This window comes from Paramisgurnus dabryanus, chromosome 18 (genome assembly GCF_030506205.2).
Source record: "Paramisgurnus dabryanus chromosome 18, PD_genome_1.1, whole genome shotgun sequence".
Lineage (NCBI taxonomy): Eukaryota > Metazoa > Chordata > Actinopteri > Cypriniformes > Cobitidae > Paramisgurnus > Paramisgurnus dabryanus.
The window spans coordinates 32,199,851-32,221,377 of NC_133354.1; the positions used below are offsets into that span (position 1 = coordinate 32,199,851).

Genomic DNA, 21,527 nt, shown 5'->3' on the forward strand with positions numbered 1-21,527 from the left:
GACCAGCCTGCCGCATCACAGACATCCTGCATTGAAGCCCCTAGCCACAAGGCCTTAGAGGCTGCCATACCCCGGGTAGAATGAGCCCTGACGGCGATAGGTGAAGGCCGTCCAGTGGTCTCATAAGCCAGAGAGATAGTCTCAACTATCCACTTACTGAGTGTCTGCTTGGTCGCCGGCAGGCCTTTCTTGGGCGAGCCAAAGCACACAAACAGTTGCTCAGACCTCCTCCACAAAGAAGATCTGTGAACATAGGCATCCAGTGCTCGCACTGGACACACCAAGTTAAGCTTTTCCTGATTCCTATCCCTAAATGGGGGAGGACAGAGGGCCTGAAGTATGACAGGTCGTGGCACATTAGTCGGTACCTTAGGCACATAGCTGGGCCTTGGGTACAAGAAAGCCTTAACCATCCCCGGTGCGAATTCAAGGCACGTAGGGGAAACCGACAGGGCCTGAAGGTCACCCACTCTCCTCAGAGAAGTGACTGCCAACAGAAGTACTGTCTTAAGTGCCACAAACTTGACTGGAACGGTCTCAATGGGCTCAAACAGAGCCATGGACAGACCTTCCAGCACAACGGCCAGGTCCCAAGCTGGGACCCTGGGTCGGACTACAGGCCTCAGCCTCCGAGTGCCACGAAGGAAGCGAACCACCAGCGGGTCTCTCCCAAGGGATTGCCCGACCAAAGGAACATGGTAAGCCGAGATGGCCGCCACATACACCTTCAGTGTAGAAGGAGATAACCCTGCGGTGAACTTTTCCTGCAGAAACTCCAAGACTGTACCAATTGGGCAGTTCACAGGGTCATGCAGGTGTTTGCTGCACCAGGAAGTAAAGACTCTCCATTTAAAGGCATAAAGCTTCCTCGTGGAGGGAGCTCTGGAGTGAAGAATGGTCTCAGCAGCCTCAGCTGAGAGACCAGATTCTATGAGTCTGGCCCCCTCAGAGGCCAGACCCACAGTTTCCATAACTCTGGGCGGGGGTGAAGAATCGAGCCACCCGCCAGAGAGAGGAGATCCCTCCTGACGGGTATTTCCCAAGGTGAGCCGTCGAGGAGGGACACCAGGTCCGAGAACCATATTCGGTTTGGCCAGAGTGGGGCTACCAACAACAAGCGGACGTTGTTGCGACGAACCCTCTCCAGAACTCCCGGGAGCAGAGCGATCGGGGGAAAAGCGTACAGCCGTAGCCTCGGCCATGGCTGAACCATGGCATCCAGTCCCAGCGGTGCTGGATGTGTGAGAGAAAACCATAGCGGACAGTGTGTCGTCTCTCTGGACGCAAACAGATCCACTTCCGCCTGGTAAAATCTCGTCCAGATGGACTCCACCACCTGAGGGTGGAGCCTCCACTCCCCGGGCCTCAGCCCCTGTCTCGACAGGACGTCTGCTCCCTGATTCAGACACCCGGGAATGTATACTGCTCTGAGGGACAGCAACTTCCCCTGTGTCCACAGAAGGATATGCCGGGCCAATTTGTACAAAGGGCGTGAACGCAAACCCCCCTGGTGGTTGATGTACGCGACTACCGACGTGTTGTCTGTCCGGACTAACACGTGATGGCCCCGCAGGTGAGGGATGAAACATCTCAGGGCGTAAAACACTGCCATCATCTCTAGGCAATTTATGTGCCAGCTGAGCTGTCTGGCCCCCCATAATCCATGAGCCAGATGGCTCCCCATAGTTGCTCCCCAGCCTGTGAGGGAAGCATCCGTTGTCAGTGTAACTCGACGGTACTGAGCCCCCAACATCAGTCCTTGGGAGAGAAACCATGGTCTCTTCCAAAGATCTAAGGCACGAAGACATCTGCGCGTGACCTTGATCAGACGGAACGGGTTGCCCCTCGGGGAAAACCCTTTGGTTTTGAGCCACCACTGTAGCGGTCTCATGTGAAGCAGCCCAAGGGGTATCACATTGGACGCTGCTGCCATGAGCCCCAACAACCTCTGAAATTGTTTTACAGTGTGTGACTGGCCTAACTTCACTCTGCCTACAGCCAAAAGAATGGATTCCACACGAGCAGGGGACAGATGTGCCTGCATTGTTGTTGAATCCCATATAACGCCAAGAAAAGCTGTCCTCTGTACTGGAGAGAGCATGCTTTTCTTTGCATTTAGCCTTAACCCCAGTTCTCTCATGTGGGTCAGCACAGCATCTCGATGCTGCGCTGCCATACTCTCTGATTGGGCTAAAATTAGCCAATCGTCTATGTAGTTTAAGACACGGATGCCCCGGAGTCGTAATGGAGCCAGCGCTGCATCCATGCACTTTGTAAATGTACGGGGTGACAGAGATAGACCGAAAGGGAGAACCCGATATTGGTAAGCCACGCCCCCGAAGGCGAACCTCAGGAATCTCCTGTGTTGCGGGAGGATAGATATATGAAAATACGCGTCTTTTAGATCTATCGTCACAAACCAGTCCTCGGATCTGATTTGTGTGACGATCTGCTTTATAGTTAACATCTTGAACTTTAGTTTTGCAACAGACCGGTTCAGATGACGTAGATCTAAAATCGGACGTAACCCCCCGTCTTTCTTTGGAACTATGAAATAGCGGCTGTAAAACCCTGACTCCCTGTTGTGAGGAGGAACACATTCTATGGCTTCCTTGCACAAGAGAGTTTCTACTTCTTGTTCCATTGTTAGAGTCTGCCCAGCACCCACTATGGTAGATAACATGCCGTTGAATTGGGGTGACTGGTTGCAAAACTGAATTTTGTAGCCCTTTTCTATTATTTGCAGAACCCACTGAGACACGTTTGGCAGGAGTTTCCACGCTGCCAAATTTTCTATAAGGGGGACCAGCCTCTCGAGACTGGCTTTTTGTGTACTGCTTAAACTTTTCCCGGTGCCCTGAACCAAACTGGCAGGGTTCAACCTGGGTGATATTAATGCCTCCCTCCTCGGAGAGAGGTGTTGCGTGCCCCGCGCACGAGGCACACAAGAATATGAAGCCGCTGTGCCCCGAAACACACACTGCGGCGGGGTTAACACACTGGCATCCCGAGGGCATCGAGGAGAGCCGGGCACCGTGTTGTGAGGTGACTGCCGGCTCTCCCCGATTGGGGGCTGCCCTCGGAAATATGACACTACGTCCCTCAGGACTTCTTTTTAGCCGACGCCTTCCTCGCCATAATAACAGCCCTCAGGTCTGTTTTCTGCTTGGATGATGTCTGAGCGCGACCGCCCGAACCCCAGTTTTTTTGAGGGGGACCACGAGTGGCAACACTATGCTTTTGCGATGCTCTATATGATGTCGATGGCTGCTCCCGCCCAGCAGCCCTATAATCAAGAGCACGGCGGGGGAGATAGCGTTCGAACGCCGCCGACTGCTTACGAGCCTCCGCAAATCTCTCGACGACAGTATTAACGGCATCGCCGAAGAGACCGGAGGGCGCAACGGGCGCGTCTAAGAGAAAAGCCCTATCTGAGGTTTTAAGCTCGGACAGATTAAGCCATAAATGGCGTTCCGTGGCTACGAGAGCTCCCATCGATCTACCCACGGCTTTCGCAGTTTCTTTAATCGCCCTGAGTGACACATCAGTGACTCGACGAAGCTCTTTAAATACATCAGACGTACCCCCCGCCTCGGTATCTAAATCTTTAAGCAGTTCTGCTTGGTACGCCTGTAAGACAGCTAGGGTATGCAGTGAAGCCCCAGCCTGCCCTGCAGATTTATAAGCTTTACCCACTAAAGATGAGGTTAACCTAACCGGTTTCGTGGGAAGCGAAGGCGATTTTAATGATGACGCCGCAGCGGGGGAGAGATAGCTCGCAAGCGTCTGCTCCACCCGGGGCATCGTTAAATATCCGTGCTCACCCATCCCCACAATGTTGGAATACATGGTGGCGTGAGGGGTATGAACACGGGCTGAATACGGAGCTTTCCATGATCTCGACAGCTCGCTGTGGAGATCAGGAAAGAAAGGCATGTTGCGCCGCGAAGGTTGAGGTTTCTGTTTTAAAAAACGCTCATCTAACATACTCTGAGGACGCGCGCTCTGAGTCTCCGCCGGCCAGTCTAATTTTAAGCGAGCCACGGCATTAGTAACAACCTCCATCAAATCATCGAACGCGGGGGACGAATGAGAAGGCCCCTCAGCGTCCACCACGTCGACAGACATAATATCGACTTCCTCGGACGACGATAAATGCAAATCTGGGCTCCCGCCCTGGGCGGAAGAAACCGCAGCGCGTGCTTCCGAATCCAGAGACGGGGCACTAGATCCCGCGGGTGAAGGCTGAGAAAGGGGGAGACCCGTCTCAAGCTCGTCCGCGAGATCTAGTTGTGATCCCCACGATCGCAGCTTCCGCTCTGCCTCGGCAGCAGCGGGGCCAGAACCGTGGGGAACACGCGGCTCACCACCCTCCTCGAAGAGTGCGAGCCGGGAGCGCAACGTACGGAGCGGCATCCTATCACAATGTGCACAACCACCCCTCTCAAGAGATGATCATGCGTGTTGTGCCCCGAGGCACATAACACAGAGATGATGCGAGTCCTCGCTCGTAATGAAACGAGGACACGGGGAAGCACACTCCTTAAAACTTTGTTTGGACTTAGACATGATAATGACACACACTCGCTTGCTGAGGCACAAAGAGCTGAAGTTGGCTTGCTGGGTGCTCTTTTTATAGCTTCCTGGTTCCCACGTCACCCGCCTATGACGTGTCACTTGACCATTGGACTGATTTGACATACGTGCTTCAGACGCAATCACGCAGAGGGCGTTCCCATAGCGTAGCTTCGGCGACGCAGCTCGAGTTCCCTCGAAGGGGAACTGCCTGCCTACAATTTTTTGACATAGTATGGGCATAGATAATGAGTATTACACTTCATATTTACTGATGAATGTTGGAATGATTGTTTAACAACAGCGGTAACATTTAAATAGACATTTCTGTCGTGCTTTCAGGGATTGCTGTGCAGCATTTAGAGTGCCAGAACTTCAGGCAAGAGAACACCTGAACTGGAAAGCTTGGAAGACTACAGATGCCATTATTGCTGAGGGTGCTTCTGGTGACTTTCAAAACACATGTGCATCAAGGTCTCACTTTAATAAACACATCATAATCAAGCTGGAAGTTGATGTCACAGAGGGACATCACAGCAGGAGGGCTACCACTTCCACCAGGCTCAGTGGATCACTGGCACACGTGTTTCCTCAGAGCTGTTTCAAACACATGGGATGATTGGAGTGGCCCGCTGAAACGTCTGGTGGACCTAAAACCATTGGGTGTTAAGCTCCCTGGTGTGTTTGACTCATCTCTTGTTGCAGACATCAATACCGTGTCAGAGAGGGTGTTAGGCATGCCTTAGTATCCTGCTCTTCAGGTATCCAACAAAGATTCTCAGGAGAGGTTTGAGTTTGTCGAACCTGGATGTCATCCTGTTGTGCTTTATTGGAGAAAGCACAGGAGCAAGACAGATCTGCCTTTGCATCCAGCTAAGCGTAGCCCAAGCCCACTGCCGAGGCTGGAGACCTTTCTGCTGATCTTGTTGTGCCATCAAGTCATGATGAGCCAGGGTCAGATAAATATTTTAAGAAAGAAAAACATCCGCTGAAGTTATCATGCACTCACTGCCTTTAAAATAAAACTCTTCATGCTATTTTATTCTTGTAGGATCCATTACCACCATTGATGTGCCCTTGCTGTCCTCATATCATTGTGCTGATGTAGAGCTGCAGTCAAAACCAGGTAAATATATGACATATGAACAGCATGAAATGTGTTTATTCTCTGTACATAACACTAAACACTTGCCTCAATTATAACAGGTTGTTGATGAAAGTGTTATTATTCTTGTAGAATCCATTGACGTGCTGCCTGTGCCATCAGTGTCATTGCCTTAAAGTGCCTGCATAGAGCCTCAGACAGAGATAGGTATATATTTTAAAGTACACACTGATTTACCAAATGCTATTATAATTTATTCAGGACAAACAGATTAATGTTTCTATTTTCCTTGCTATAGAAACCACACATATTCCCCTGCTGCCCATAGTGGCCTCACCTGCAAAGGCCCGTACCAGACTTGTGAAGACTGGTGGGATGGTGTTTGTTCTAGACCACAAAAGATGGACATCCCCAATGAAGGAGGCCATTTACAAATTGCTTAACAAACATCATGAGAAGGAGGACATCCTTAAGCTTGTGGATCAGCAGTATGCAGCAATGGTTCAAAACTCCTGCACTGATCCAAACACCATGCTCCATCTAACAACTAAACTACACATTTCACAATATATTAAGCACTAAGCCAAACTGCTGAACACCAGTTCTTTTTTAAACACCAGTGATGAGAAACTTCATCAGAGACAGCACCTCTGACACTCCCTGACAGAGGGGAGTGAGACCACCAGTGTGCCAGTGGTAACAATGAACTCTGCCATTCCAAACCCACCTGCACCTGCTCTGACCACACCAATTACTCAAGAGACCATCGAGAAAGTAGTTGAGGGTATTATGGAGAGGAATCAACAACAACAACAGCCAGAGCAGAAGAAAAAGCAGAAAAAGATGTGTCTTGCCTGTGGACAGCCAAAGTCTCACTATGATAGAGATGGCTTCTCTATTAATTTTTATATCAGCAAGCTCCTGTTGGGTATTTTTACTGCTCTACAAAGGTGTTTAAAGCTTATAGCATTGAGGGACTAACAAATCCTAGACATTTTGCAAAAACAAAATGAGTAACATTCCCTTGGCAAGACATTTTGCTTGTGTGTGTACTTTTATTGAAAGGGTTAATAAAACAACATTCTTTGAAACATGTCTTGGTTTGTATAAGTGTGTCTGTTTGCTATTTCTATCTTATATTGACATTACTTCACTTAACATTTATTTTATCTGTATAGAGTTATTAAAATAGTCAAATTCAAAATATTACAACAGTTGTCTTAAATAAACTGACAAATAAAAATAACTAAACCAGTTTAATTTAGGAAACAAATAAAGAAGTTGTTCATTTAAACTTAGTTTATTTATTACAATTGCCCACCTGTTGTAATGATTTAATATTTATATACATGTACTCCTTATAGGTTTGTTGTTAATGCACATTTGATAAAATCTATATCATAATGTCAACATTTTCTACTGACACAACACACAAATGCAGAAAAAACTAGCACATTTTTAAGATAAGTTAATGTTATAATTTCAAATTCTTATATTATGTGTCTATTATGCTTAAACTGCACACAAACATGTAAAACAATAGTGCCTTGTGTGGGATTCGAACCCCGGTCCAAGCCAAAATAAAAAAAAGGTGAAAAATATGATTGGTTGTGACATCATTCCAGCACCCGGGACAGCAGCAGAAAAGCTTTAATTTGATTGGCTGTCACTGCATTACAACTATTCACGGCTGGCCGTTAGAACTGGTGTTCTAACCCCTAGACCACAGAGAATGTGTTGAAACCACCCAGCCAAAAACTGGTACTGTGTATTGCTGTATATGATCAAACTGTGGGCTGGCTTGTACAGTCAGAGTCACACCCACACAAGTTGACACATACATGAATACATTTTGCTTGAAAGCACTAAATGTTTTGGGACTCTATCTTAAATTTCATAACATATGTTCAGCTGAAGCCTTAAGCCCACATCAGAAAAGAAGACTGCTTCAGTTTCCATAGGAGCAGTGATACAAGAATCAATCTACTTGCTTTGGGAAGGACTGTTGGCCTCTGCTGTATTGTATGCTAATAGTATGTACAGGACTTCTTCTTAAATTTAATAACAAATGTCCAGCAGAAACCTTAAGCCCACATTAGCTAAGAAATCTGCTTCTGGAGCCAAAGGAACAGTGATGAAATGATCAAACGACTGTAAGTGCCTATTTGTCAATGGAGAAGGCCACTTAAAGCTTGTGACTATATCTTAAATTTCAACACAAATGTTCAGCAGAATCCTTAAGCCCACACCAGAAAAGAAGGCTGCTTCAGTAGCCATAGTAACCCACTGCGCAAAGTGACGTCGGAATTACGTATTTTTCATGTAATTTTTGGACGTCCGAATCCGGTCCATAAAAGGGGTTGTTTTGTAACGCCAGGCGACGTCTTTTTTTCGACGTGTTCTGCACGTCTAAAAATGTTGACAACCGTAGGACCGCCGTGTAAGGAAAAGAGACATGAAAAAAGCGAAAAGACATGATTGCCTCTGCACTTCACCCATCCACCGCACCGAAACCTTTCAGACATTTCCTGCCGGCCGTGGGATTCGAACCCCCGATCTCCATGTTACAAACAAGTCTCTCTAACCACTCGGCCATGTGGCCATACTTTCAAGATGTAAATAAGGCATTCTTATTGCATTCATATCATGAACAATTCAATATGAGAATATTTTCATGTTAAATTGTTAGTATGGTCATATACTTTTAATATAACGAACTACACATTTAATTACATATTTTGAATGGTACATTTAGATGAATTTTGTATGTAATTCAAGAAAGCAGAAAAAACAGTATTGTTATAATAATATAGACTATTCGTATGTATTAATCATGTTGGTACAATAATGATGATATTTGTAAATAAACACATTTTTATAGGCCTAATCATGTAATATAGACATAGACCTGTCATAGACGTCCAAATGACGTCCAAAAATTACCCAGTTTAAACGTCAAATGTGGCCCATAAATATGACGTCCAAATGACGTCCAAAAAAATTACCCAGTTTAAACGTCCAATGTTGCCCGTCAATATGACGTCCAAATAGGGTCATGGTGGGACGTCCAAATAGTGGACCTAGTTTGGACGTCGAATACATGTCCAGAATTGGTCATGGACCGACGGACCCAATATAGACATGATCTGCACGTCTATCCGACGTCCTGTGTTTAGTGGGAACAGTGAGTAAAGGATCAATCTAATCGCCTTGGGAAGCGAAAAGAAAAATTTCAAGCAGAAAACCCACAAACTATGAGATCTGAAATAGTTTTGATTGCTCTTTCAAAACCAATAGAGACTATTAGCATCTGCTGTATTGTATGATAATAGTATGTCCAGGAATCTTTCTTAAATTTAATAACAAATGTCCAGCAGAAACCTTAAGCCCACATCAGCTAAGAAATCTGCTACTGGAGCCAAGGGAACAGTGATGAAATGATCAAACTACTGTAAGTGCCTATTTGTCAATGGAGAAGGCCACTTAAAGCTTGTGGCTATATCTTAAATTTCAACACAAATGTTCAGCAGAATTCTTAAGCCCACACCAGAAAAGAAGGCTGCTTCAGTAGCCATAGTATTAGTGAGTAAAGGATCAATCTAATCACCTTGGGAAGAGAAAATAAAAATTTCAAGCAGAAAACCCACAAACTATGAGATCTGAAATAGTTTTGATTGCTCTTTCAAAACCAATAGAGACTATTAGCATCTGCTGTATTGTATGATAATAGTATGTCCAGGAATCTTTCTTAAATTTAATAACAAATGTCCAGCAGAAACCTTAAGCCCACATCAGCTATGAAGACTGCTTCAGAATCCATGGGAACAGTAATAAAAAGATCAACCTACTCATTTTGTGTAGGCAAAAGAGAGTCTGCATGTTAGAAGCTGCCCACAAACTCTTCTAGGGCAAAGTAAGTGCCTACTTGTCAATGGAGAAGGACATTGTACCTTGAGGGATTCAAACCTGGGACTCCACGATGTTAGAACTGGTGTTCTAACCCCTAGACCACAGATAATGTGTTGAGACTGGCCAGCCAAAAACTGGTCCTGTGTATTGCTGTATATGATCAAACTGTGGGCTGGCTTGTACAGTCAGAGTCACACCCACACAAGTTGACACATACATGAATACATTTTGCTTGAAAGCACTAAATGTTTTGGGACTCTATCTTAAATTTCATAACATATGTTCAGCTGAAGCCTTAAGCCCACATCAGAAAAGAAGACTGGATCAGTTTCCATAGGAACAGTGATACAAGAATCAATCTATTTGCTTTGGGAAGGGACAAGAAAAATTCCAAGCAAGAAACCAACAAACTATTAGGTCTAAAGAAGATTTGATTGCTTCTTTCAAAACCCAAAAAGACTGTTGGCCTCTGCTGTATTGTATGCTAATTGTATGTACAGGACTCTTTCTTAAATTGAATAACAAATGTCCAGCAGAAACCTTAAGCCCACATCAGCTAAGAAATCTGCTACTGGAGCCAAAGGAGCAGTGATGAAATGATCAAACTACTGTAAGTGCCTATTTGTCAATGGAGAAGGCCACTTATAGTTTGTGGCTATATCTTAAATTTCAACACAAATGTTCAGCAGAATCCTTAAGCCCACACCAGAAAAGAAGGCTGCTTCAGTAGCCATAGTAACAGTGAGTAAAGGATCAATCTAATCGCCTTGGGAAGAGAAAATTAAAATTTCAAGCAGAAAACCCACAAACTATGAGATCTGAAATAGATTTAATTGCATCTTTCAAAACCAATAGAGACTATTAGCATCTGCTGTATTGTATGATAATAGTATGTCCAGGAATCTTTCTTAAATTTAATAACAAATGTCCAGCAGAAACCTTAAGCCCACATCAGCTATGAAGACTGCTTCAGGATCCATGGGAACAGTAATAAAATGATCAAACCTACTCATTTTGTGTAGGCAAAAGAGAGTTTGCAGGTTAGAAGCTGCCCACAAACTCTTCTAGGGCAAAGTAAGTGCCTACTTGTCAATGGAGAAGGACATTGTACCTTGAGGGATTCGAACGTGGGACTCCCCGATGTTAGAGCTGGTGTTCTAACCCCTAGACCACAGAGAATGTGTTGAAACCACCCAGCCAAAAACTGGTCCTGTGTATTGCTGTATATGATCAAACTGTGGGCTGGCTTGTACAGTCAGAGTCACACCCACACAAGTTGACACATACATGAATACATTTTGCTTGAAAGCACTAAATGTTTTGGGACTCTATCTTAAATTTCATAACATATGTTCAGCTGAAGCCTTAAGCCCACATCAGAAAAGAAGACTGCTTCAGTTTCCATAGGAACAGTGATACAAGAATCAATCTACTTGCTTTGGTAAGGGACAAGAAAAATTCCAAGCAAGAAACCAACAAACTATCAGGTCTAAAGAAGATTTGATTGCTTCTTTCAAAACCCAAAAAGACTGTTGGCTTCTGCTGTATTGTATGCCAATAGTATGTACAGGACTCTTTCTTAAATTGAATAACAAATGTCCAGCAGAAACCTTAAGCCCACATCAGCTAAGAAATCTGCTACTGGAGCCAAAGAAGCAGTGATGAAATGATCAAACTACTGTAAGTGCCTATTTGTCAATGGAGAAGGCCACTTAAAGCTTGTGGCTATATCTTAAATTTCAACACAAATGTTCAGCAGAATCCTTAAGCCCATACCAGAAAAGAAGGCTGCTTCAGTAGCTATAGTAACAGTGAGCAAAGGATCAATCTAATCGCCTTCGGAAGAGAAAATTAAAATTTCCAGCAGAAAACCCACAAACTATGAGATCTAAAATAGTTTTGATTGCTTCTTTCAAAACCAATAGAGACTATAAGCATCTGTTGTATTGTATGATAAAAGTATGTCCAGGAATCTTTCTTAAATTTAATAACAAATGTCCAGCAGAAACCTTAAGCCCACATCAGCTATGAAGACTGCTTCAGGATCCATGGGAACAGTAATAAAATGATCAACCTACTCATTTTGTGTAGGCAAAAGAGAGTTTGCAGGTTAGAAGCAGCCCACAAACTCTTCTAGGGCAAAGTAAGTGCCTACTTGTCAATGGAGAAGGACATTGTACCTTGAGGGATTTGAACGTGGGACTCCCCGATGTTAGAGCTGGCGTTCTAACCCCTAGACCACAGAGAATGTGTTGAAACCACCCAGCCAAAAACTGGTCCTGTGTATTGCTGTATATGATCAAACTGTGGGCTGGCTTGTACAGTCAGAGTCACACCCACACAAGTTGACACATACATGAATACATTTTGCTTGAAAGCACTAAATGTTTTGGGACTCTATCTTAAATTTCATAACATATGTTCAGCTGAAGCCTTAAGCCCACATCAGAAAAGAAGACTGCTTCAGTTTCCATAGGAACAGTGATACAAGAATCAATCTACTTGCTTTGGGAAGGGACAAGAAAAATTCCAAGCAAGAAACCAACAAACTATCAGGTCTAAAGAAGATTTGATTGCTTCTGTCAAAACCCAAAAAGACTGTTAGCCTCTGCTGTATTGTATGCTAATAGTATGTACAGGACTCTTTCTTAAATTGAATAACAAATGTCCAGCAGAAACCTTAAGCCCACATCAGCTAAGAAATCTGCTACTGGACCCAAGGGAACACTGATGAAATGATCAAACTACTGTAAGTGCCTATTTGTCAATGGAGAAGGCCACTTAAAGCTTGTGGCTATATCTTAAATTTCAACACGAATGTTCAGCAGAATCCTTAAGCCCACACCAGAAAAGAAGGCTGCTTCAGTAGACATAGGAACAGTGGGTAAAGGATCAATCTAATCGCTTGGGAAGCGAAAAGAAAAATTTCCAGCAGGAAACCCACAAACTATGAGATCTGAAATAGATTTGATTGCTTCTTTCAAAAGCAATAGAGACTATTAGCATCTGCTGTATTGTATGATAATAGTATGTCCAGGAATCTTTCTTAAATTTAATAACAAATGTCCAGCAGAAACCTTAAGCCCACATCAGCTATGAAGACTGCTTCAGGATCCATGGGAACAGTAATAAAATGATCTAACCTACTCATTTTGTGTAGGCAAAAGAGAGTTTGCAGGTTAGAAGCTGCCCACAAACTCTTCTAGGGCAAAGTAAGTGCCTACTTGTCAATGGAGAAGGACATTGTACCTTGAGGGATTTGAACGTGGGACTCCCCGATGTTAGAGCTGGTGTTCTAACCCCTAGACCACAGAGAATGTGTTGAAACCACCCAGCCAAAAACTGGTCCTGTGTATTGCTGTATATGATCAAACTGTGGGCTGGCTTGTACAGTCAGAGTCACACCCACACAAGTTGACACATACATGAATACATTTTGCTTGAAAGCACTAAATGTTTTGGGACTCTATCTTAAATTTCATAACATATGTTCAGCTGAAGCCTTAAGCCCACATCAGAAAAGAAGACTGCTTCAGTTTCCATAGGAACAGTGATACAAGAATCAATCTACTTGCTTTGGTAAGGGACAAGAAAAATTCCAAGCAAGAAACCAACAAACTATCAGGTCTAAAGAAGATTTGATTGCTTCTTTCAAAACCCAAAAAGACTGTTGGCTTCTGCTGTATTGTATGCCAATAGTATGTACAGGACTCTTTCTTAAATTGAATAACAAATGTCCAGCAGAAACCTTAAGCCCACATCAGCTAAGAAATCTGCTACTGGAGCCAAAGGAGCAGTGATGAAATGATCAAACTACTGTAAGTGCCTATTTGTCAATGGAGAAGGCCACTTAAAGCTTGTGGCTATATCTTAAATTTCAACACAAATGTTCAGCAGAATCCTTAAGCCCATACCAGAAAAGAAGGCTGCTTCAGTAGCTATAGTAACAGTGAGCAAAGGATCAATCTAATCGCCTTCGGAAGAGAAAATTAAAATTTCAAGCAGAAAACCCACAAACTATGAGATCTAAAATAGTTTTGATTGCTTCTTTCAAAACCAATAGAGACTATAAGCATCTGTTGTATTGTATGATAATAGTATGTCCAGGATTCTTTCTTAAATTTAATAACAAATGTCCAGCAGAAACCTTAAGCCCACATCAGCTATGAAGACTGCTTCAGGATCCATGGGAACAGTAATAAAATGATCAAACCTACTCATTTTGTGTAGGCAAAAGAGAGTTTGCAGGTTAGAAGCTGCCCACAAACTCTTCTAGGGCAAAGTAAGTGCCTACTTGTCAATGGAGAAGGACATTGTACCTTGAGGGATTCGAACGTGGGACTCCCCGATGTTAGAGCTGGTGTTCTAACCCCTAGACCACAGAGAATGTGTTGAAACCACCCAGCCAAAAACTGGTCCTGTGTATTGCTGTATATGATCAAACTGTGGGCTGGCTTGTACAGTCAGAGGCACACCCACACAAGTTGACACATACATGAATACATTTTGCTTGAAAGCACTAAATGTTTTGGGACTCTATCTTAAATTTCATAACATATGTTCAGCTGAAGCCTTAAGCCCACATCAGAAAAGAAGACTGCTTCAGTTTCCATAGGAACAGTGATACAAGAATCAATCTACTTGCTTTGGTAAGGGACAAGAAAAATTCCAAGCAAGAAACCAACAAACTATCAGGTCTAAAGAAGATTTGATTGCTTCTTTCAAAACCCAAAAAGACTGTTGGCCTCTGCTGTATTGTATGCCAATAGTATGTACAGGACTCTTTTTTAAATTGAATAACAAATGTCCAGCAGAAACCTTAAGCCCACATCAGCTAAGAAATCTGCTACTGGAGCCAAAGGAACAGTGATGAAATGATCAAACTACTGTAAGTGCCTATTTGTCAATGGAGAAGGCCACTTAAAGCTTGTGGCTATATCTTAAATTTCAACAGAAATGTTCAGCAGAATCCTTAAGCCCATACCAGAAAAGAAGGCTGCTTCAGTAGCTATAGTAACAGTGAGTAAAGGATCAATCTAATCGCCTTCGGAAGAGAAAATTAAAATTTCAAGCAGAAAACCCACAAACTATGAGATCTAAAATAGTTTTGATTGCTTCTTTCAAAACCAATAGAGACTATAAGCATCTGTTGTATTGTATGATAATAGTATGTCCAGGAATCTTTCTTAAATTTAATAACAAATGTCCAGCAGAAACCTTAAGCCCACATCAGCTATGAAGACTGCTTCAGGATCCATGGGAACAGTAATAAAATGATCAACCTACTCATTTTGTGTAGGCAAAAGAGAGTTTGCAGGTTAGAAGCAGCCCACAAACTCTTCTAGGGCAAAGTAAGTGCCTACTTGTCAATGGAGAAGGACATTGTACCTTGAGGGATTTGAACGTGGGACTCCCCGATGTTAGAGCTGGCGTTCTACCCCCTAGACCACAGAGAATGCGATGAAACTGCCCAGCCAAAAACTGGTCCTGTGTATTGCTGTATATGATCAAACTGTGGGCTGGCTTGTACAGTCAGAGGCACACCCACACAAGTTGACACATACATGAATACATTTTGCTTGAAAGCACTAAATGTTTTGGGACTCTATCTTAAATTTCATAACATATGTTCAGCTGAAGCCTTAAGCCCACATCAGAAAATAAGACTGCTTCAGTTTCCATAAGAACAGTGATACAAGAATCAATCTACTTGCTTTGGGAAGGGACAAGAAAAATTCCAAGCAAGAAACCAACAAACTATCAGGTCTAAAGAAGATTTGATTGCTTCTGTCAAAACCCAAAAAGACTGTTAGCCTCTGCTGTATTGTATGCTAATAGTATGTACAAGACTCTTTCTTAAATTGAATAACAAATGTCCAGCAGAAACCTTAAGCCCACATCAGCTAAGAAATCTGCTACTGGACCCAAGGGAACAGTGATGAAATGATCAAACTACTGTAAGTGCCTATTTGTCAATGGAGAAGGCCACTTAAAGCTTGTGGCTATATCTTAAATTTCAACACGAATGTTCAGCAGAATCCTTAAGCCCACACCAGAAAAGAAGGCTGCTTCAGTAGACATAGGAACAGTGGGTAAAGGATCAATCTAATCGCCTTGGGAAGCGAAAAGAAAAATTTCCAGCAGGAAACCCACAAACTATGAGATCTGAAATAGATTTGATTGCTTCTTTCAAAAGCAATAGAGACTATTAGCATCTGCTGTATTGTATGATAATAGTATGTCCAGGAATCTTTCTTAAATTTAATAACAAATGTCCAGCAGAAACCTTAAGCCCACATCAGCTATGAAGACTGCTTCAGGATCCATGGGAACAGTAATAAAATGATCAAACCTACTCATTTTGTGTAGGCAAAAGAGAGTTTGCAGGTTAGAAGCTGCCCACAAACTCTTCTAGGGCAAAGTAAGTGCCTACTTGTCAATGGAGAAGGACATTGTACCTTTAGGGATTCGAACGTGGGACTCCCCGATGTTAGAGCTGGTGTTCTAACCCCTAGACCACAGAGAATGTGTTGAACCCACCCAACCAAAAACTGGTCCTGTGTATTGCTGTATATGATCAAACTGTGGGCTGGCTTGTACAGTCAGAGTCACACCCACACAAGTTGACACATACATGAATACATTTTGCTTGAAAGCACTAAATGTTTTGGGACTCTATCTTAAATTTCATAACATATGTTCAGCTGAAGCCTTAAGCCCACATCAGAAAAGAAGACTGCTTCAGTTTCCATAGGAACAGTGATACAAGAATCAATCTACTTGCTTTGGTAAGGGACAAGAAAAATTCCAAGCAAGAAACCAACAAACTATCAGGTCTAAAGAAGATTTGATTGCTTCTTTCAAAACCCAAAAAGACTGTTGGCCTCTGCTGTATTGTATGCCAATAGTATGTACAGGACTCTTTTTTAAATTGAAAAACAAATGTCCAGCAGAAACCTTAAGCCCACATCAGCTAAGAAATCTGCTACTGGAGCCAAAGGAACAGTGATGAAATGATCAAACTACTGTAAGTGCCTATTTGTCAATGGAGAAGGCCACTTAAAGCTTGTGGCTATATCTTAAATTTCAACAGAAATGTTCAGCAGAATCCTTAAGCCCATACCAGAAAAGAAGGCTGCTTCAGTAGCTATAGTAACAGTGAGTAAAGGATCAATCTAATCGCCTTCGGAAGAGAAAATTAAAATTTCAAGCAGAAAACCCACAAACTATGAGATCTAAAATAGTTTTGATTGCTTCTTTCAAAACCAATAGAGACTATAAGCATCTGTTGTATTGTATGATAATAGTATGTCCAGGAATCTTTCTTAAATTTAATAACAAATCTCCAGCAGAAACCTTAAGCCCACATCAGCTATGAAGACTGCTTCAGGATCCATGGGAACAGTAATAAAATGATCAACCTACTCATTTTGTGTAGGCAAAAGAGAGTTTGCAGGTTAGAAGCAGCCCACAAACTCTTCTAGGGCAAAGTAAGTGCCTACTTGTCAATGGAGAAGGACATTGTACCTTGAGGGATTTGAACGTGGGACTCCCCGATGTTAGAGCTGGCGTTCTACCCCCTAGACCACAGAGAATGTGATCAAACTGCCCAGCCAAAAACTGGTCCTGTGAATTGCTGTATATGATCAAACTGTGGGCTGGCTTGTACAGTCAGAGGCACACCCACACAAGTTGACACATACATGAATACATTTTGCTTGAAAGCACTAAATGTTTTGGGACTCTATCTTAAATTTCATAACATATGTTCAGCTGAAGCCTTAAGCCCACATCAGAAAAGAAGACTGCTTCAGTTTCCATAGGAACAATGATACAAGAATCAATCTACTTGCTTTGGGAAGGGACAAGAAAAATTCCAAGCAAGAAACCAACAAACTATCAGGTCTAAAGAAGATTTGATTGCTTCTGTCAAAACCCAAAAAGACTGTTAGCCTCTGCTGTATTGTATGCTAATAGTATGTACAGGACTCTTTCTTAAATTGAATAACAAATGTCCAGCAGAAACCTTAAGCCCACATCAGCTAAGAAATCTGCTACTGGACCCAAGGGAACACTGATGAAATGATCATACTACTGTAAGTGCCTATTTGTCAATGGAGAAGGCCACTTAAAGCTTGTGGCTATATCTTAAATTTCAACATGAATGTTCAGCAGAATCCTTAAGCCCACACCAGAAAAGAAGGCTGCTTCAGTAGACATAGGAACAGTGGGTAAAGGATCAATCTAATCGCCTTGGGAAGCGAAAAGAAAAATTTCCAGCAGGAAACCCACAAACTATGAGATCTGAAATAGATTTGATTGCTTCTTTCAAAAGCAATAGAGACTATTAGCATCTGCTGTATTGTATGATAATAGTATGTCCAGGAATCTTTCTTAAATTTAATAACAAATGTCCAGCAGAAACCTTAAGCCCACATCAGCTATGAAGACTGCTTCAGGATCCATGGGAACAGTAATAAAATGATCAAACCTACTCATTTTGTGTAGGCAAAAGAGAGTTTGCAGGTTAGAAGCTGCCCACAAACTCTTCTAGGGCAAAGTAAGTGCCTACTTGTCAATGGAGAAGGACATTGTACCTTTAGGGATTCGAACGTGGGACTCCCCGATGTTAGAGCTGGTGTTCTAACCCCTAGACCACAGAGAATGTGTTGAACCCACCCAACCAAAAACTGGTCCTGTGTATTGCTGTATATGATCAAACTGTGGGCTGGCTTGTACAGTCAGAGTCACACCCACACAAGTTGACACATACATGAATACATTTTGCTTGAAAGCACTAAATGTTTTGGGACTCTATCTTAAATTTCATAACATATGTTCAGCTGAAGCCTTAAGCCCACATCAGAAAAGAAGACTGCTTCAGTTTCCATAGGAACAGTGATACAAGAATCAATCTACTTGCTTTGGGAAGGGACAAGAAAAATTCCAAGCAAGAAACCAACAAACTATCAGGTCTAAAGAAGATTTGATTGCTTCTGTCAAAACCCAAAAAGACTGTTAGCCTCTGCTGTATTGTATGCTAATAGTATGTACAGGACTCTTTCTTAAATTGAATAACAAATGTCCAGCAGAAACCTTAAGCCCACATCAGCTAAGAAATCTGCTACTGGACCCAAGGGAACACTGATGAAATGATCATACTACTGTAAGTGCCTATTTGTCAATGGAGAAGGCCACTTAAAGCTTGTGGCTATATCTTAAATTTCAACAGAAATGTTCAGCAGAATCCTTAAGCCCACACCAGAAAAGAAGGCTGCTTCAGTAGACATAGGAACAGTGGGTAAAGGATCAATCTAATCGCCTTGGGAAGCGAAAAGAAAAATTTCCAGCAGGAAACCCACAAACTATGAGATCTGAAATAGATTTGATTGCTTCTTTCAAAAGCAATAGAGACTATTAGCATCTGCTGTATTGTATGATAATAGTATGTCCAGGAATCTTTCTTAAATTTAATAACAAATGTCCAGCAGAAACCTTAAGCCCACATCAGCTATGAAGACTGCTTCAGGATCCATGGGAACAGTAATAAAATGATCAAACCTACTCATTTTGTGTAGGCAAAAGAGAGTTTGCAGGTTAGAAGCTGCCCACAAACTCTTCTAGGGCAAAGTAAGTGCCTACTTGTCAATGGAGAAGGACATTGTACCTTGAGGGATTCGAACGTGGGACTCCACGATGTTAGAGCTGGTGTTCTAACCTCTAGACCACAGAGAATGTGTTGAAACCACCCAGCCAAAAACTGGTCCTGTGTATTGCTGTATATGATCAAACTGTGGGCTGGCTTGTACAGTCAGAGTCACACCCACACAAGTTGACACATACATGAATACATTTTGCTTGAAAGCACTAAATGTTTTGGGACTCTATCTTAAATTTCATAACATATGTTCAGCTGAAGCCTTAAGCCCACATCAGAAAAGAAGACTGCTTCAGTTTCCATAGGAACAGTGATACAAGAATCAATCTACTTGCTTTGGGAAGAGACAAGAACAATTCCAAGCAAGAAACCAACAAACTATCAGGTCTAAAGAAGATTTGATTGCTTCTTTCAAAACCCAAAAAGACTGTTGGCCTCTGCTGTATTGTATGCTAATAGTATGTACAGGACTCTTTCTTAAATTGAATAACAAATGTCCAGTAGAAACCTTAAGCCCACATCAGCTAAGAAATCTGCTAATGGAGCCAAGGGAACACTGATGAAATGATCAAACTACTGTAAGTGCCTATTTGTCAATGGAGAAGGCCACTTAAAGCTTGTGGCTATATCTTACATTTCAACACAAATGTTCAGCAGAATCCTTAAGCCCATACCAGAAAAGAAGGCTGCTTCAGTAGCTATAGTAACAGTGAGTAAAGGATCAATCTAATCGCCTTCGGAAGAGAAAATTAAAATTTCAAGCAGAAAACCCACAAACTATGAGATCTAAAAAAGTTTTGATTGCTTCTTTCAAAACCAATAGAGACTATAAGCATCTGTTGTATTGTATGATAATAGTATGTCCAGGAATCTTTCTTGAATTTAATAACAAATGTTTAGCAGAAACCTTAAGCCCACATCAGCTATGAAGACTGCTTCAGGATCCATGGGAACAGTAATAAAATGATCAACCTACTCATTTTGTGTAGGCAAAAGAGAGTTTGCAGGTTAGAAGCAGCCCACAAACTCTTCTAGGGCAAAGTAAGTGCCTACTTGTCAATGGAGAAGGACATTGTACCTTGAGGGATTCGAACGTGGGACTCCCCGATGTTAGAGCTGGTGTTCTAACCCCTAGACCACAGAGAATGTGTTGAAACCACCCAGCCAAAAACTGGTCCTGTGTATTGCTGTATATGATCAAACTGTGGGCTGGCTTGTACAGTCAGATTGACACCCGCACAAGTTGACACATACATGAATACATTTTGCTTGAAAGCACTAAATGTTTTGGGACTCTATCTTAAATTTCATAACATATGTTCAGCTGAAGCCTTAAGCCCACATCAGAAAAGAAGACTGCTTCAGTTTCCATAGGAACAGTGATACAAGAATCAATCTACTTGCTTTGGGAAGAGACAAGAACAATTCCAAGCAAGAAACCAACAAACTATCAGGTCTAAAGAAGATTTGATTGCTTCTTTCAAAACCCAAAAAGACTGTTGGCCTCTGCTGTATTGTATGCTAATAGTATGTACAGGACTCTTTCTTAAATTGAATAACAAATGTCCAGCAGAAACCTTAAGCCCACATCAGCTAAGAAATCTGCTACTGGACCCAAGGGAACAGTGATGAAATGATCAAACTACTGTAAGTGCCTATTTGTCAATTGAGAAGGCCACTTAAAGCTTGTGGCTATATCTTAAATTTCAACACGAATGTTCAGCAGAATCTTTAAGCCCACACCAGAAAAGAAGGCTGCTTCAGTAGACATAGGAACAGTGGGTAAAGGATCAATCTAATCGCCTTGGGAAGCGAAAAGAAAAATTTCCAGCAGGAAACCCACAAACTATGAGATCTGAAATAGATTTGATTGCTTCTTTCAAAACCAATAGAGACTATTAGCATCTGCTGTATTGTATGATAATAGTATGTCCAGGAATCTTTCTTAAATTTAATAACAAATGTCCAGCAGAAACCTTAAGCCCACATCAGCTATGAAGACTGCTTCAGGATCCATGGGAACAGTAATAAAATGATCAAACCTACTCATTTTGTGTAGGCAAAAGAGAGTTTGCAGGTTAGAAGCTGCCCACAAACTCTTCTAGGGCAAAGTAAGTGCCTACTTGTCAATGGAGAAGGACATTGTACCTTGAGGGATTCGAACGTGGGACTCCCCGATGCTGGTGTTCTAACCCCTAGACCACAGAGAATGTGTTGAAACCACCCAGCCAAAAACTGGTCCTGTGTATTGCTGTATATGATCAAACTGTGGGCTGGCTT

At 42.5% G+C, this 21,527-nt stretch overlaps 1 protein-coding gene across 1 annotated transcript; it reads right to left on the minus strand.

Annotated features, from left to right (window-relative positions):
- Positions 1-909: 909 nt before the first annotated feature.
- On the minus strand, positions 910-4,416 carry LOC141281003 (uncharacterized). The gene is made up of 2 exons (XM_073812551.1): positions 3,198-4,416; positions 910-3,111 (listed from the first exon to the last, which is right to left on the minus strand). Exons 1-2 carry the CDS (start codon positions 4,414-4,416, stop codon positions 929-931), a joined length of 3,402 nt encoding a protein of 1,133 aa, XP_073668652.1. The 3' UTR covers positions 910-928.
- Positions 4,417-21,527: the final 17,111 nt, after the last annotated feature.